The sequence below is a fragment of the Nicotiana tabacum genome, chromosome 10 (assembly GCF_000715075.1).
Source record: "Nicotiana tabacum cultivar K326 chromosome 10, ASM71507v2, whole genome shotgun sequence".
Taxonomy (NCBI): Eukaryota; Viridiplantae; Streptophyta; class Magnoliopsida; order Solanales; family Solanaceae; genus Nicotiana; species Nicotiana tabacum.
The window spans coordinates 62,380,374-62,395,904 of NC_134089.1; the positions used below are offsets into that span (position 1 = coordinate 62,380,374).

At 35.0% G+C, this 15,531-nt stretch overlaps 1 protein-coding gene across 1 annotated transcript; it reads right to left on the minus strand.

Moving 5' to 3' along the window:
• Positions 1 to 13,115: 13,115 nt before the first annotated feature.
• LOC142164866 (uncharacterized) lies at positions 13,116 to 15,278 on the minus strand. Its single transcript, XM_075223598.1, has 2 exons — positions 14,433 to 15,278; positions 13,116 to 13,441 (listed from the first exon to the last, which is right to left on the minus strand). The coding sequence occupies exons 1-2, from the start codon at positions 15,180 to 15,182 to the stop codon at positions 13,313 to 13,315; spliced, it is 879 nt and encodes a 292-aa protein (XP_075079699.1). The 5' UTR covers positions 15,183 to 15,278; the 3' UTR covers positions 13,116 to 13,312.
• Positions 15,279 to 15,531: the final 253 nt, after the last annotated feature.

Here is a 15,531-nt window from a genome sequence, read left to right on the forward strand (position 1 = left end):
TTCTTGGCTCCGTATGAGGCCTTGTATCAGAGGCGGTGTCGGTTTCCAATGGGTTGGTTTTAGCCGGGTGAGGCTAGGCTATTGGGTACTGACTTGGTTCATGATGCTTTGGAAAAGGTTAAATTGATTCAAGATTGGCTTCGTGCAACCCAATCTAGACAAAAGAGTTATGCGGATCGGAAGGTTGGTGATGTTGTATTCATGGTTGGAGAGCGGGTCTTGCTTAGGGTTTCACCCATAAAGGGTGTTATGAGGTTCGGGAAGAAGGACAAGTTGAGCCTTAGGTTTATTGAACTTTTTGAGATTCTTGAGAGGATTGGTGAGGTGGCCTACAAGCTTGCACTGCCACATAGTCTAGCTGCAGTTCATCTTGTATTCTATGTTTATATGCTCCGTAAGTACCACGGTGATTCGTTCCATGTTTTAGATTTCAGCCTAGTCCAATTGGATAAGGATTTGTCTTATGTTGAGGAGTCAGTGGCCATTCTGGACAGGCAGGTCTGAAAGTTGAGGTCAAAGAGCATTGCTTCAGTGAAACTTCAGTGGAGGGTCAACTAGTCGAGAAGGCGACTTGGGAGACTGAGAATGATATGTGTAGCCATTATCCTCATCTTTTCACCACTTCAGGTATGTCTCTATACTCGTTCGAAGACGAACGTTTGTTTTAAATAGGGGATAATGTAACGACCCAGCCGGTCATTTTGAGTATTTTAGCCTCGATCCCCTATTTATTTCCTCCTTTATGTTGTATCATGGTTATATGACTTTCCGGGGGTGTTTGGTTTTGGTTCAGGTGAGTTTCGGATTGATATGGGACACATAGTCCCTAATTCGGAGGCTTAAGTTGAAAGATTTGACCATAGTTTGACTTTTATATAGATGTCTCTAGAATAGAGTTTTGACGATTTCAATAGCTCCCTATGGTGATTTTGGACTTAGGGGCGTGTCCAGATGTTGATTTGGACGTCTGTAGGTTGTTTCAACTTGAATTGGCGGAATTTAGAAAGTTGAAGGTTAGGAAGGTTGAGAAGTTTGACCGGGAGTTGGCTTTATTGATATCGGGTTGGATTTTGATTTCAAAAGTTGTAATAGGTCCATCATGTAATTTATGACTTGTGTGAAAAATTTAAGGTCACTCGGAGTTGTTTTGGTATGATTCGGTGTTAGTTTCGAAAGTCGGATGTTCATAGTTTCAATAGGCTTGAATTGGGTTGCAATTCATTGAATCGATGTTGTTTGATATGATTTTTGGCCTAGAGGAGGCCCATTATGTGTTTTAGAACTTGTTGGTATATTCGGACGGGGTCCCGAGGGCCTCGGGTGTGATTCAGATTGACTTCGAAACCAATTCAGACTTGATCATTTTTGTTGGAGCATCGGCTATTCTGGTGTCATCGCACCTTCGGTGGGAATGGCCGCATGTGCGGACTCGCTGGTGCGAGTGGTGAAGCGCAGAAGCGGAAATGGGCAGCCCAGTTCTAGGTTCGCAAGTGCGGACACCTGGCACAGGTGCGCTTCCGCAGGCGCAAACTTTACTTCCGCAAAAGAAAAATTTAGGAAGGCCTTATGCAGGACCGCAGGTGCGGTCTAGTCTCCGCAGAAATGGGCTTGCAGGTGCGAGCCATTGGTCCGCAAAAGGACAGGTTGATGAGCTTTTGGAAACTTTGATATGGGCAAACTCCAGAAGCATCAGGGCAGAGTTTTTTGGCATTAGTTAGAACCACACCTGCGATGGATTTTCCGTAGGTGCGACAGTAAGCCTACAGATGCGAATCGCAGGGCAGAAAGGGATTAGATCGAGGGTTTCATCTCATTTTCATTTTTGGACCAAGAAAGCTCGATTTGTGGCTATTTTTCGAGGGATTTTCAAGGAAATCATCGAGGTAATAGATCCTAACTCGATTTTGGCTATATTACATGAATCATTGTTATTTTCATCATTTAATTAGTGATTTGAGTTATAAATTGGGGGGGAGTGAAATTTCTTAGACTAAATTTTGGGGATTTGAAAGGCGATTTGAAGTCGGATTTAAGTAATTTTTATATTGTTGGACTCGTTATTGAATGAGTGTTTGGATTTTGTAATTGTGGTCGGGTTCCGAGATGCAGCCTGGGGTTGACCTTTTAAGTTGACTTTTTATTTCTATCATAACTTTATTATTCGGAATAGTTTCTTATAGTTATTATTATGGTATGAAGTTGTTTTGGCTAGATTCGGCCATTCGGAGTTGGATAATCGAGGGAAAGGCTTACTAGTGGACTGAGTTAGCGTGTTTTGAGGTAAGTGTCTTGCCTAACTTTGTGTGGGGGAATTACCCCTTAGGATTAGTATTGTTTTGTGCTAATTGTTATATTTTACAGTCGTGTACGCAAGGTGATGAGTGTGTACACGGGCTATATATGGTAATTGATCGGTTCTAGCTATGTAAATTCTTTTAATGCCTTTAATTGTGTTACCATAATATGTTATATTCATCATCTTTAGTCTATCTTCACATGCTTTAATTGTCTTACCTCTTACTTGTTATTTGACTTTACATGCCTAGTTGAATTTACTGTTTCCTCTATTCCTTATTCATTATTTAACCATTGAGTTCCTTACTTGAAATTGTTACTTCTTGAAATATCTTATTGTTGAAATTGGTATTGAGTTATAAAGACCGTGATTCACATTTAGGCAAAGTTGTTAAATCGTGAACAACTATTCTTGTTGAGTTATTCACTTTCGTTTGTTATTGTTTAGACCCTTGTGCATATTATGGTTGATCCATGGGCTATTTATTGTGGAAACACCATTATTGTTGACTTCTATGGCAAGTTGACAAATTGGGCACTTGAGGTGCAATTTGTGATATGTTGTCATATTGATACGCATGTGGTGGTATAAGGATTGGGGTTGAAATGCATGAGGTAAGATAAGGAGAGCTTGATACGCGTGTTGCTAGTAGGGGAACTACTTGAAGCCACGCGGTTTGATAAGGTGGGCTGAAACGCAGGAAGCTATTTCAGAAAAAATAATTTCAAAACTAAATACAAGGCTCCCGCGGCGATATAAGGAAAAATTGTGAATTTTTTTGTGATATGAACTACGAGGTGGTACCTTGGTAATTATTTTTTTTGGATACTTTTATATTATATTACTTGTTATTTTGGTTGCTTTGTTTCCTTGGCATAGTATTCTTTGCTTTCTTTTGTGATGCTTATTTGCTTTAGTTCAATATAGATATTCTGGCATATTTCTCCTTTTTTCATTTCTATTGTTTATCATTATAACATTGTCGTATACTTGTTTAGTTTTCGTACTTATTCTAGTAGGGTCTTGACCTAACATCGTCACTATTCTATCGAGGTTATGGTTTGCACTTACTAGGTATTATTGTAGTGTATTCATGCTACGTTTCTGCACATCTTTTTGTGTAGTTCTAGGTATCTCTTACCATTCTAAGCACTAGTGAGTTTAGTTCAGATTCGAACACTTCAAGGCATACCTGCCGGTATCCGTAGGCCTCGGAGTCACCCTCTGTCTAGTCTATTTCATTTTCTTTCCCTTTTATAGACACTGTTGTATAGAGATGTTCAGTATTTTCTTGTAGAGCTTGTGACTTGTTATCGCCAAATTTTGGGGAGTTGTGTTCCGTTGATTTATGGAGTCTCTTTATATGATAGTTGTTGAGTTATTTGAAATTTTTATAAATTCTCACTTAAATTCTGCATGTATGTTAGGCTTACCTAGTCTTAGAGACTAGGTGCCATCACGACATCCTACAGAGGGAAATTGGGGTCGTGACAGTTAGAATTTTTGGGTCGTGACATACTCAAACTTCTCCCAGACATGGTCCTGCGTGGGCACCCCACACTTATTTCCAACCATCTAGCTCACTTTCGCTTATCTTATGGCCTTTCTTCCTATGCACATAATTTTACAAAAAAAATACACTACAAAATAACACAACAAAAAAAGTAAAAGAAAGCAGTAATGATGGGTTGCCTCCCAACAAGTGCATGATTTAACGTCGCGGCACAACGTGAACTTCTTTTGCCTCTAGCTCGAACTTATGAATTGAATCCCTAATTTGGATTCAAGATTTTTGCTATGCTCCTCGGGTGGTGGGAAAAATATAATTTGGCCCAAGTAAACCAATTTCACATTCTACACTTCTTGGCCTTCAAATGAGGTATGTAATTTTATCTCTCTAGCACAACAAATTTAAGAATGTAAGCACCTTGTTCCTCGTTCATTGGCTCCTCTAAAGGCTTAGATGACTCGATTTTCATGTCATCATCCAAACACAATGTTGAAAAATGTATGTAATGAGGACGAATGCACCCTAATTCTAGAACTACATTACTATTTACACCCTCATATGTACATACATTGTAGTCTTCAAGTGCAATATTATCTACGTTTTCACATGGATCTAGTGTAATTTTCTCAAAATTGACATCATCAACAAAAATATGGTTGAATGATTGGCTCTCCACTTTTAGCTCTTTAATTTGGCATATAAGCTCATTTTCAGCTTCACACAACTCAGAACTATTTTGTTGGGCTTTAGACGCAACTACCTTTGTACGCAATTGAGCCTCCAAGTCATGAATAGAACTGCCAATTTGGTCGATCTCTTGTCTCAATTCAGCTCTTCCTTATATAAAGTGCCACATCTTATTTGTAATTTTCTCACGGAGACCTTCATATTCCTCTAATAATTTCTTGTGCATATAAAAATGTGAACATCATATTCCACATCATACAATTCATTACTCATATCAAACTCACAAGCATTATTAGAATAATCATAACACGAGTTTAAGTGTAGGATAACAACACTTAGGACAATTACTTCAATAGCCAGCACAAATATTACAGGATTCAGATGGTGCACACAATTCGCTCTTGAGAATATTTTCACTCTGTTACCACAAGTGAGATCCTCTACAATATGGACAATGATCACAAAACAAGAATATTTACCATGCCACCACTTTTCGTTCAAAGTTTCCATGTAAAAAATGTAATACTAACTAAAAAGAAAATTAAAAACTTGAACAGAAAAAAATAATTAAAGATTAACTTAGATAAACAGTCAATAACTAAGTCCCCGGCGATAGCGCCAAAAACATGTTGGTTCCCCAAGTACACACAAGCATACGTGATCGTCAAGTAATAAAGTGACTCAAAAGTCGGATGTCGAACCCACAGAATCTTGGAGTAATTATTAACTAAGCAAACTAAAATTAATTAACTGTCCAAGGTAATCAAAAGTGTTAGGTTTTCTATTACAACTACTAATATAAAATTTAAACATGTAACTAAATTAATAAGAAGCAATTACAACAATAACAACAACAACAACCCAGTAAAATCTCACAAGTGGGGTCTGGGGAGGGTAGTATGTACACAGACCTTACCCCTACCCCGAAGGCGTAGAGGGGCTGTTTCCGAAAGACCCTCGGCTCAAGATAATAAGAAAAACAAAAGGAGAGAATATTAGCTTCACCACAGAGATCATAGGAAAAATAGGAACATAAATTGCAGAAGAAAAATACAAGGCAGAAATGATGGCTAGTAAATAGATCTTGCACCGAAAAGAGAAAGTATTAAGACATGGCAATGCCCCTAGTTATTTTAGACTAAAACCTTACCAGACTAGGCTCACAACGGTACCAAGTAACGCGAGACTCAACTACCCTACAATCGTAATACTCGACCTCCACAACTTCCTATCAAGTGTCATGTCCTCGGAAATCTGAAGTTTCGCCATATCCTGCCTGATCACTTCTCCCCAATACTTCTTAGGCCTCCCTCTACCTCTTCTCGTGCCCTCAACAATCAGCCGCTCACACCTCCTTACTGGAGCATCTGGGCTTCTCCTCATTAGATGCCCGAACCATCTGAGTCGCGCTTCCCGCAGCTTGTCATCAATGGGAGTCACGTGCACCTTCTCCCCAATATTATCATTTCTAATCTTGTTCATCCTAGTGTGCCCGCACATCCACCTCAACATCCTCATTTCTGCTACTTTCATCTTTTGGATATGTGAGTTCTTAACAGGCCAACACTCAGCCCCATACATCATAGCCGGTCTAACCACCGCTTTATAGAACTTGCCTTTGAGTATCGTCGGCATTCTCTTATCACACAAAACTCCGGTTGCTAACCTCCACTTCATCCATCCTACCCCGATATTGTGATTGACTTTAATCAAAGGAGATGAAGAATCCTGCTCGTGGTCGGTTTATCAATCCTATTGAATTCATAGGTATATTTGTTAATCCAAATTATCTATGGTTCCTAGTTGACCGGATCGTTTATATAAATAGCATGTTCCCACATTACTAACCGTCTATCCACAATATATCAACCCTATATTTATATGGCATTAAATCTATCATGTACGAAGAAAATACGACATTCAACTAAGCAAAACTGTTAGGTATATTCCTATCCTCATCGCGAAATCCTTCCCCGAGCCACGGGTTTAGAAACAAGCTCTATCTAATTCCTCTCTAATCTAAGCATGGTTTTCCATGTGTAGCAAATATAATAGGATAAATTGGTGGCCACACAATTTACAAATTGAAACTAGAATTAGAGAAATAACAAAAGATGATAATTAGAATCAATAAAGACGTATTTAATAAACGTCAATATTCATGACAACCACAACCCTAGAACGCGAAGTTTAGCTCCACATAAACATGGTAGTCAAATAACAAATCATCCTAAGAAATATAAAAATTGCTAAGTTTGATGGAAGAAAGAAGGAATCTGATGAATTCTGGCTTCCACGGTGGTTCTGTGCTCTCCCTTGGTCAAAAGTTGTATAAAAATCGTGCTTAATGACTATTTATAGGTGTAGGTAAAAAGCCTAGACAAAATAACTAAATCCAAGATCAAAAAGAAAACAAAATAGCTTCGAACCAGGACCTGCGCCTCGCGCCAAGCAGTGTGTAACGCGAGGCAGAATCCGCGGTGGACGAAGCGTCGCGAGGCTTGTGGCAGAGGAGTTTGGTCCGCGTCGCAAGTGCTCACTTTTCAATTGCACTTGCAGTATCTTTGTCTTCATGCTCTTGAGAGGTAAGCTTTCTCTCTTATTTTTCTACAATGTCTTTTGTCTTCTTCATAAACATCCTTCTTAAGTAACTTGACACCTTCCTTTATTTATTACTATAGCGTATCACAACTTAAAAATATACAAATGCTTTGACAACTTGGTTCTTGGTCTCACTCATTAATTTTGCAAAATGAAATTTTTTAATGTACCTATGTTATTCATTAATATCCAAATAAATATAAAACTCCATAATCAAACTAAATTGGACATATTCAATATCAATTAACCAAAGAGAAAAAAAAATAAAAAAAAAATAAAATACAACCAAAGAGCGATAAAAATACGAGTGAATTAATATCGAAATATATAAAAATATGTCCGGCATCAAATAGTTCTAACTTACTAATATGTATTTCAAGATTTTATTAGAATGTCAATTTAAAAAAAAATTACTAAGAGATTAAACAATGAAATTAGAACTGTGTTTTAGGAAACTTGAAGGTGCTGATAACTTTCACCATAAAGCAACCGGGTAACAAGTATCAAAGCTCCATTGATGCCCCGTTAAATCTTCAATCAACGAGAATCTAATGTCTTCTGCACATCCTTTTGTTTATTCACTTCTTTGAGAGGTAATAAAAACAAAGAAAGTAAAGAGTAGTTACTAGCTAATCCTTTTGTTTCACGGTTTCCACTTAAATGAAGCAAGACTTTGAATATTTAGTGTAACTTTTCAGTGCCCTGTCTAACGGTATAAAAGGGTTAATTTATCCGACCATGAAAAAGTTACTCATCCATCTAGAAAATTAGCAAAAATAATGTTCGAACATTTAGTATATAATAATGTCATATAGTCACTACAGACCAGTGTTTTAAAAAGTGTTTTCGGGGTGAGACCTGAAGCGAGCTTTGGGGCGAGGCTCACCAAAAATGCCCTGAGGCGATGGTGCGGGGGAAAGTCTCAAAAGGCATACGTCCAGCAATTCGGGGCGTACGCTCGGATGTTGATGTGCGTTTTTGTAGTGAAGCGTAAGTCCAAAAGAATTTTTTCAAATTAAAACAAAATTTACTGAATAAGTCCTTAATATAAAACTCAAATTCTCAAAAATCAACTTGTAATTACTCAATAGTTTAAAAAAGGAACAGAACATTAAATTTATCCTTTTTTATTGCTGCACTAATTTATAATCTTTTTCAATTATTTATCTTGTATGCTAGTCGGCTCCTATCTCCCAAAAACAATGACAATTAACCTTTTTTTTTCAAATACAAAGAAAACTCAATTCTCCTCCATAGCAGCAAGTTCAAAGTTCAAATTGCAAGTTAGTCATCATTTTTGTTCCTCCATGTAGAAAACTTTATTCTGTTCAACTTAAGTTACTTGTGCTTGTAAGTAGCATATAATGGATTATTTTGAGTAGTTTTTTATGGGGATGAAGCATATATATATATATATATATATATATATATATATATATATATATATATATATATTTCACTATTTATAGTTTTCTTCAAATTTTATGCAATTTTACCTATTTAAAAATATTACTGTAATTATATTATTTTATAAAATACTAAAAATCAACCCATGAGCTTACGCCCGTGTCTCGGGACTTACGCCTCGCTGAGGCACATGTAAAATATCTCGCCTTATGCCCACACTTTTTAAAATACTGCTACAGACTACAAGAAGAAAATTGAATTGATTTTGTATTCCAGCTTGTAACAAAGAAAGAAATGAATAGAAATGCCAAAGTAACTAACTAGTGTTGTTTATGAAATCAAAGAGAATCCGACAGGAATAACTTGTGTTCCTACAGCTACAATGGAAGAGGATGGTGAGGCGAGGAGGTGTAAGGTGAATAAGGGGAGCCCCTCAGTGAATGGGCCATAATTGGAGCTGGGCTTCTTGATGTGGACATCATCATGCTACTCTGGCCCTCCACTACTCTCCTCGGCCCTTTTTCGGCCCATATAAACTCTTGTTGCTTCACCCTACTTGGGTAGCCCATGCAACACCCCATCTCTCCTGCTCTTTTTATGTACCTGCCACATTTTAAAACACTAGTATTAGGATACGTGTGTTGTGTGTGTACCTCATATCGATGAGTATTTTGTCCTTAATATTAACATAACACTCATGAAGTTAAGGACATGATGTCCTAAAGTTTAACAACAGAAGATGCAAATACAGGATACTTTATCCTTAATATTTACACAATACTCATGAAGTTAAAGATACCACGTCCTTAAAATTTATACAGCACATATGAAGTTAAGGACAGGATATCCTAAAGTTTAAAATTACACTACACATATGAAGTTAAGGACGGGATGTCCTAAAGTTTAAAATAGAAAGTGCTAATTCAGGACACTTTGTCCTTAATATTTACACAACACTCATGAAGTTAAGAACATCATGTCTAGTATAGGGTATTTTTGTCCGAGCGAGTAAAAGTTTATTAAAGCACTGGCTAACGAGTAAATACATTTTAAATAGTAACTTAAAAGTAAATATAACTCTAATTAGTGGCTAACCGTGCACTTTTCCCAAGAAAAATATACACGGCCCGTATGAAAAACAAAATCAATGTCAAATTGAATTCGATTCTTTCGACTCTTTTGGATTCCTCACCTTCAATAGAGTACATGTTATATGAAGTTCGTAGGTTAGGTTTTATATATTACTTAATTACTACTCATATTTTACCTTGTAGCTCTATAAGGTAAATTCTAATTGATTATAATATCCTAAATATTAGGACATTTCAGATAGTAGTTCAAATAAGAAAGCTATATAATATGTAAAAGTTTAGTTGATTTTAATCCTAAATATTAGGAGTAGGAAATAATTAAATTATACTTTTATTCATTATGAAATCTATTTTTATAAGGTAAAAAAACGAACGGTATTTTACTAAAAGCTTGGTACTTTTAATGTAGCATAAATATAGATGTGAACACAATTGTACTGGTAACTATATCTGTTTAACGGGCGGGCTGGAACGGGTTGAACGGAAAAAACTCCAGCCCGTTCGTTTATCGGGCGGGCTATTTAGCGAGCTGGGGGCGGGTTGGGAATTTTCAGGTTATTTAGGGCCCGTTCGGGCGGGCGGGGCTAGTGTAATTTTTTTTGTTTTTTTTAATTAAATTTTGACCATTGGCAACCGTCCAAATAATAATAAAAAAATAATAATTTGTAACGGTAATCGGGCTGATAACGGGCTGCAGCCCGTTAACAACTCGTTAACAGGATAACGGGCTTAGCGGGTAGGGTGCACCATTATCTAAAATATGTTTGTCCAAAACCCGCCCCGACCAACCCGTCCCAGCCCGCACATTAAGCTACAGTAACGGGCTGACCCAGATTAAAACGGATTGAAAACGGGTCAGCCCGGTCCGATTAACACTTATACCGATAACTACTACTCCATCAATTTAGGTGCAAGCCACAATATTTGTTTAAAGTTGTTGAAAAGTCCTTGGACTATCTGAAACAGCGCAAGGGCCAAAAGGAAGAAAAGGTAAAATATTAAGGAGAGAAAATCATATATAGCCCCCCGCTCAAAACTTATAACAGTCGGTAGCCATAAAATTATACCATACATATTATAGCCCTAAACTAATTATAACGGCTAGCAATTGAAATTATAAAACACAGCACTTCAAACAGAAACCATCGGCCATATCATTGGCCCAACTCCTGAAAAGAAACCCACCAGCAATGTTATTCTCAACGAATATCCTATGTATTTTTAATTCGTTCGTCCTTTAGTTTCTATTTCCTATGGTCTCACAAGCATTTCTGGTTCGCCATGTGTTAATTTTTTTCTTCTAATAAGTCGATAAAAAAAACTCGAAGAAGAATTGGTGAAAAATTTTATTTGGTAACTACCAAATTAAAGCACCGTCTATTTGTTGATCAGAAATAACTCCAGCAAAAATTAAATTATTTAATTTCATGAAACGATAGGAATATGTGCTATTAGAAAATAATTATAACAAGTCGACAAAATAGATTATTGCAAATGACTAAGTATTAGAAACTACTTAGTCAGTGTATACTGACTAAGTATATTCTATTACAATAATTTTACATGATACACTTATTGAATTGTAGAAGTTTTATGATTGTTCTTTCTCAGGTAAATGCATAACGTTGAAATATATACAAAATAGACTTTTACTATACAATTTAAATATAATGGACGTCACTATACAAAATAGTCTCTCACTATACAAAATATATTAAATAAATTAAATAAACTGTCATTATACAAAATAGACTGTCACTATACATAAAATATACAAAATAGACTATCATTATACAATTTATATACAATAGACCATCACTATACAAAATATATACAAAATAGATTGTCATTATACAAAAAAATATACTAAATAGACTGTCATTATACAAAATATGTACAAAATAGACTATCACTATATAAAAATATACTAAATAAACTGTCACTATACAATTTATATACAATAAACTGTTACTATATAAAATATATACAAAATAGACTGCCACTATACAAAATAGACTGTTACTATACAAAAAATATACAAAATAGACTGTCACTATGCAAAAAATTACAAAATACAATTTAAAAAGGCAAAAAAAGGCTGCTCTATCGCGTAAGGGAGGGTCGAACCTATGACATTCAGCTTGGAAACAAACACTCTATCCACTGAGCTACAGCCGCTTGTGTTGTTATGTTCATTCCTTTCGGCTACTATATCCAATATATTTGGGCCGAAGGGCCATTTTCTATAAATGGGCCAAAATATGGACTATTAAAATTTTGAGGGGCTATAGAGGGTAGTTTTCTCAATATTAAGTGTGTTTGCCTGCCACATTCATTGGTAGTAATGTGTCATGTGTTCCAATTTAATAAAAATTCTCTCAATTTCTTTGTTTTTCTTTCAATGTTAGATACTTAAAAATATGTAATTGCGTTGCCATCATTTAGTGAAAAAGAATTTAATATAATTTTATCCGATAAGAGAAAAAATGCGAGTAAGAGTTGGACATTGTTACACTCTGTTATCATCATTTTCAAATAACCTATCGATGTACATTTAAACTTTTTGATAACTAAACGATATGGTTATCCAGTAAAATTCTTCTAAAAAGGTTTAATATACATTTTTATAACAGTATCCCTATATAACAATATTTTACTATAAAAGTCAAACTTTTTCATAATCAATTTTTATGTTATGTTATAATATATGCTCTATAACAACACTTCGCTATAACATTCAAAAATCTTCGGAACAAACAAGATTGTTATAAAGAGGTTTGACTATATTGGTTCAATGACTAACCCATACGGGAAAGAGATAAGAATACTTTTAACTTTTCTCAAGGACCATTGGAGCTTTTGATGTTGGGAAATGGTCAATCTTTCATAGAAGTATACAAGGGCGGCTCAACTACATGCGAAACTTAAAACCAAAATTTAATATGAAGCCTAAAGTTTTAAAAGGAAGTTATAAAATATTTTTATTTGAAATCTATTTTTTTAACTTTTTGAGATATAAAGTTGTCAATAATCTTATTTATATATAATCGATTTTTTCTAATAATTCTTTTTCAAATGATATTATAACCAATTCATTTAGTCTTTCTTGAGATATTGTTGATTTTAGATAAGATATTATGGAGCAATAGAAGTATAGAACTATTGGAAGCTTGAAAGTATCGTTGAACACTCAAACTAATAAAATCTTGGAGAAAGAATGTGAGTAAGAATATTAAAGAGAAAGACAAAAATATGTAGGGTTTTTGAAATATGAAGAGATTGGTAAAAAGAAAGATTGACTTGAACAAATTAAGAAAGGGAGAGTAAAAATTTTACACGTTCTCTAATGAAGGAGTAAAAAGTAAAAAATTAGAACGTTGGAAAACTATTCATCTACCCATTTTAAGTAAGTCAAATTATTACTTTATTTGTATATGTATAAAGAGCTTTCTTTCCTTTTATATTAAAACTCTACTTTTATATTAAAAATATTACTCCATCTGTTCCAATTTATGTGAACCTATTTTTTTTAAAAAATAAGTCCCCAAATTTGGAGGCATAAGGCATAAGCCTCACCTCTTATAACGATAGAGCCGGCCTTGGAAGTATATATAAATCAAAATATTCTATGAGTGTTTCTTATCTAATACCACTAATCAACTTGGGTTGCCATAGTAATAAAGACAAGCATTAGAAAACAAAGAAGTAAATCAAAGGAAATTAAGGAAAATTGAGAGGTAGGTACCTTTGACTAAATCTTTTTCCCAAGCATTCAACACATTTTCTACCTTCTGCCATCTCTCCCATGCCCATGCGCAAGCATTGCCTGCAGTAGACTCTTCCACATACCTGTTATTATACATATAGTTTTGAAGAGTTTACTTAAATAGTCGTACACCCATGCGTTTAAATTAAAAAGAGAGCTCACAGATATATAATATATGTTTAGTTCATATATAATATATGTATATTCGTATATAATCTATGTATACTAATTAGGAAAAATAAACAGTCGACTAGATATTTGTGTAGAAATCCCTATTATTTTCCAGATTTTTAACTTATGGGACATATAACTAAACCAAATTTGTGAATGCTTGGAAAAATAGATATACTTCACTTAAGGGACGTCTAGCTCAGAGAGAAGTTATTTGAAGATTTGTAATGCAAGGATTATTTCTTAATTTGATGATCAGTTTGATGTATGAAAAATTAGTATATAATGTATAATTTAAAAATAAGTGTGTTCTTTTAAACAAAATATAATTTTGTTTGCTGTTATAAAGATTAGTTTTATCATTTAGCTGTTTTATAAATTTAACTAATATCAGTATTTTTATTTTACATTCTATTTTATTTAAAATAATACATATTCTCCTGCAAATGTTATGTAGAATATAATTTATGAGGAAAAGAAAAATATAATATTATTTTAGTAATGTTGGATTCTATGTGCAGATCAAAACTCTTATCAAACCAGCCGAACAAGCGTAGGGTTTATATGATGTGGGATTTGAGTTTATAATAATCATACAAAGAATTTTTACAAAAACAGTACTCCTCCGTTTTGTTTTATGTGAACCTATTTTCTTCTTGGTGCATTCCAAAAAAAATGATCCATTTCTAAATTTAGAAACAATTTAACTTAAACTTACAATTCTACCCTTAATGAGAAGTTTTTATAACCACACATATACTTTGGGTCGGAACGGAGTGAGTATAGTTTAATATGATAACTTACTATTACTATTATTTTATACTTACGTCAAAAAAATTGTATAAATATATTTTAAATTGTGAGTGCAAACTTAAATTGGATATGAATAAAAATAAGTCTAACCAGGCAGCGGTGACGAAAGAGGTAGATGTAGGTGGTGCAAACTGTACAAATATTGGAGTGAGGAATCCCTGGTCGCCGCCGCCCGCCCGTGGATACCATGCTTATCCCACTCATTTGACTCATGTCATGATCATAACTCATGCTGTTCCCTACTACATGCATCCTCCCATGTGAACCGTAAGGATGATGATGTCCTCCATGGACGACATGCCCATGATGATGGCCAGCTCCATGTCCTTCATGTCCATCCATTGAATGATGATGACCAGCTCCATGTCCATGATAATGTGCATGTATTTCACGATGATGATAACCTCCACGGCCGCCATAACCATGATGAAGATTATGGTGATGGTCACTATGGCGTCCATGCAACATGGCATTCTCCTCCATGACATGGTGACGATGGTTTTGCGGCTGACGGTAATCTTGATAAACATGATTATTAGTATGATAATTATTTTCAATAACAATATTTTCAAAAGCTCTGTTAAAGTCTAAGCTGGGCAATTTGGTAAGTGATGAACTAGGCAAAGGTTCAGAAACATCAGACATCATGACTTCCTTTTGGAAATTAATTTTCTTATCTGAAGAAGAAGAAGAAAGGGTAGCATTATTATGCTGTTGTTTATTATGGGGACGGACTTCAGAAAGGTCTTCAAAAGTAAGGTTGACAGAATCATCAGGAACTCCAAGATACAAATCTTCTAGTTCTCTTCTTGCTTTGGCCAAAGTTTCCAAATCTCCCATAATAAATTTAGTTTGCGTGGGATCGATCGATGAGTTGTTAGAACAAAATTTTGGAGAAGAGATCGAGGGTTTAATTGCAAGTGTTTAATTAGTGGTAGAATATTGGTGGGTATTGTATAGGAAGAGAGAGCAGAGACACGACGATAGTGCAAGGACAAATTAAATAATGTACGTAGCAGCTCAGGCCGGCCATACATGTCAACAATCACTAAGACACAAATGCACAATTTTCTTTTCAATTAAAGAAAGCATAAACATCCTTTTTAATTTTGAATCTTCCTTTAAAGTTTAACGTATGAGTTTAACTTCTTCTTTCTGAAAACTTTTTTGTACTGGTAGATCACTTGAT

Coding starts and splice junctions, on each gene's coding strand:
- LOC142164866 (XM_075223598.1), bottom strand. CDS start 15,182: ATGGGAGATTTGGAAACTTTGGCCAAAGCAAGAAGAGAACTAGAAGAT. Junction 13,442..14,432: donor TCTTTCGTCACCGCTGCCTG/GTTAGACTTATT, acceptor GTATAATAACAG/GTATGTGGAAGAGTCTACTG.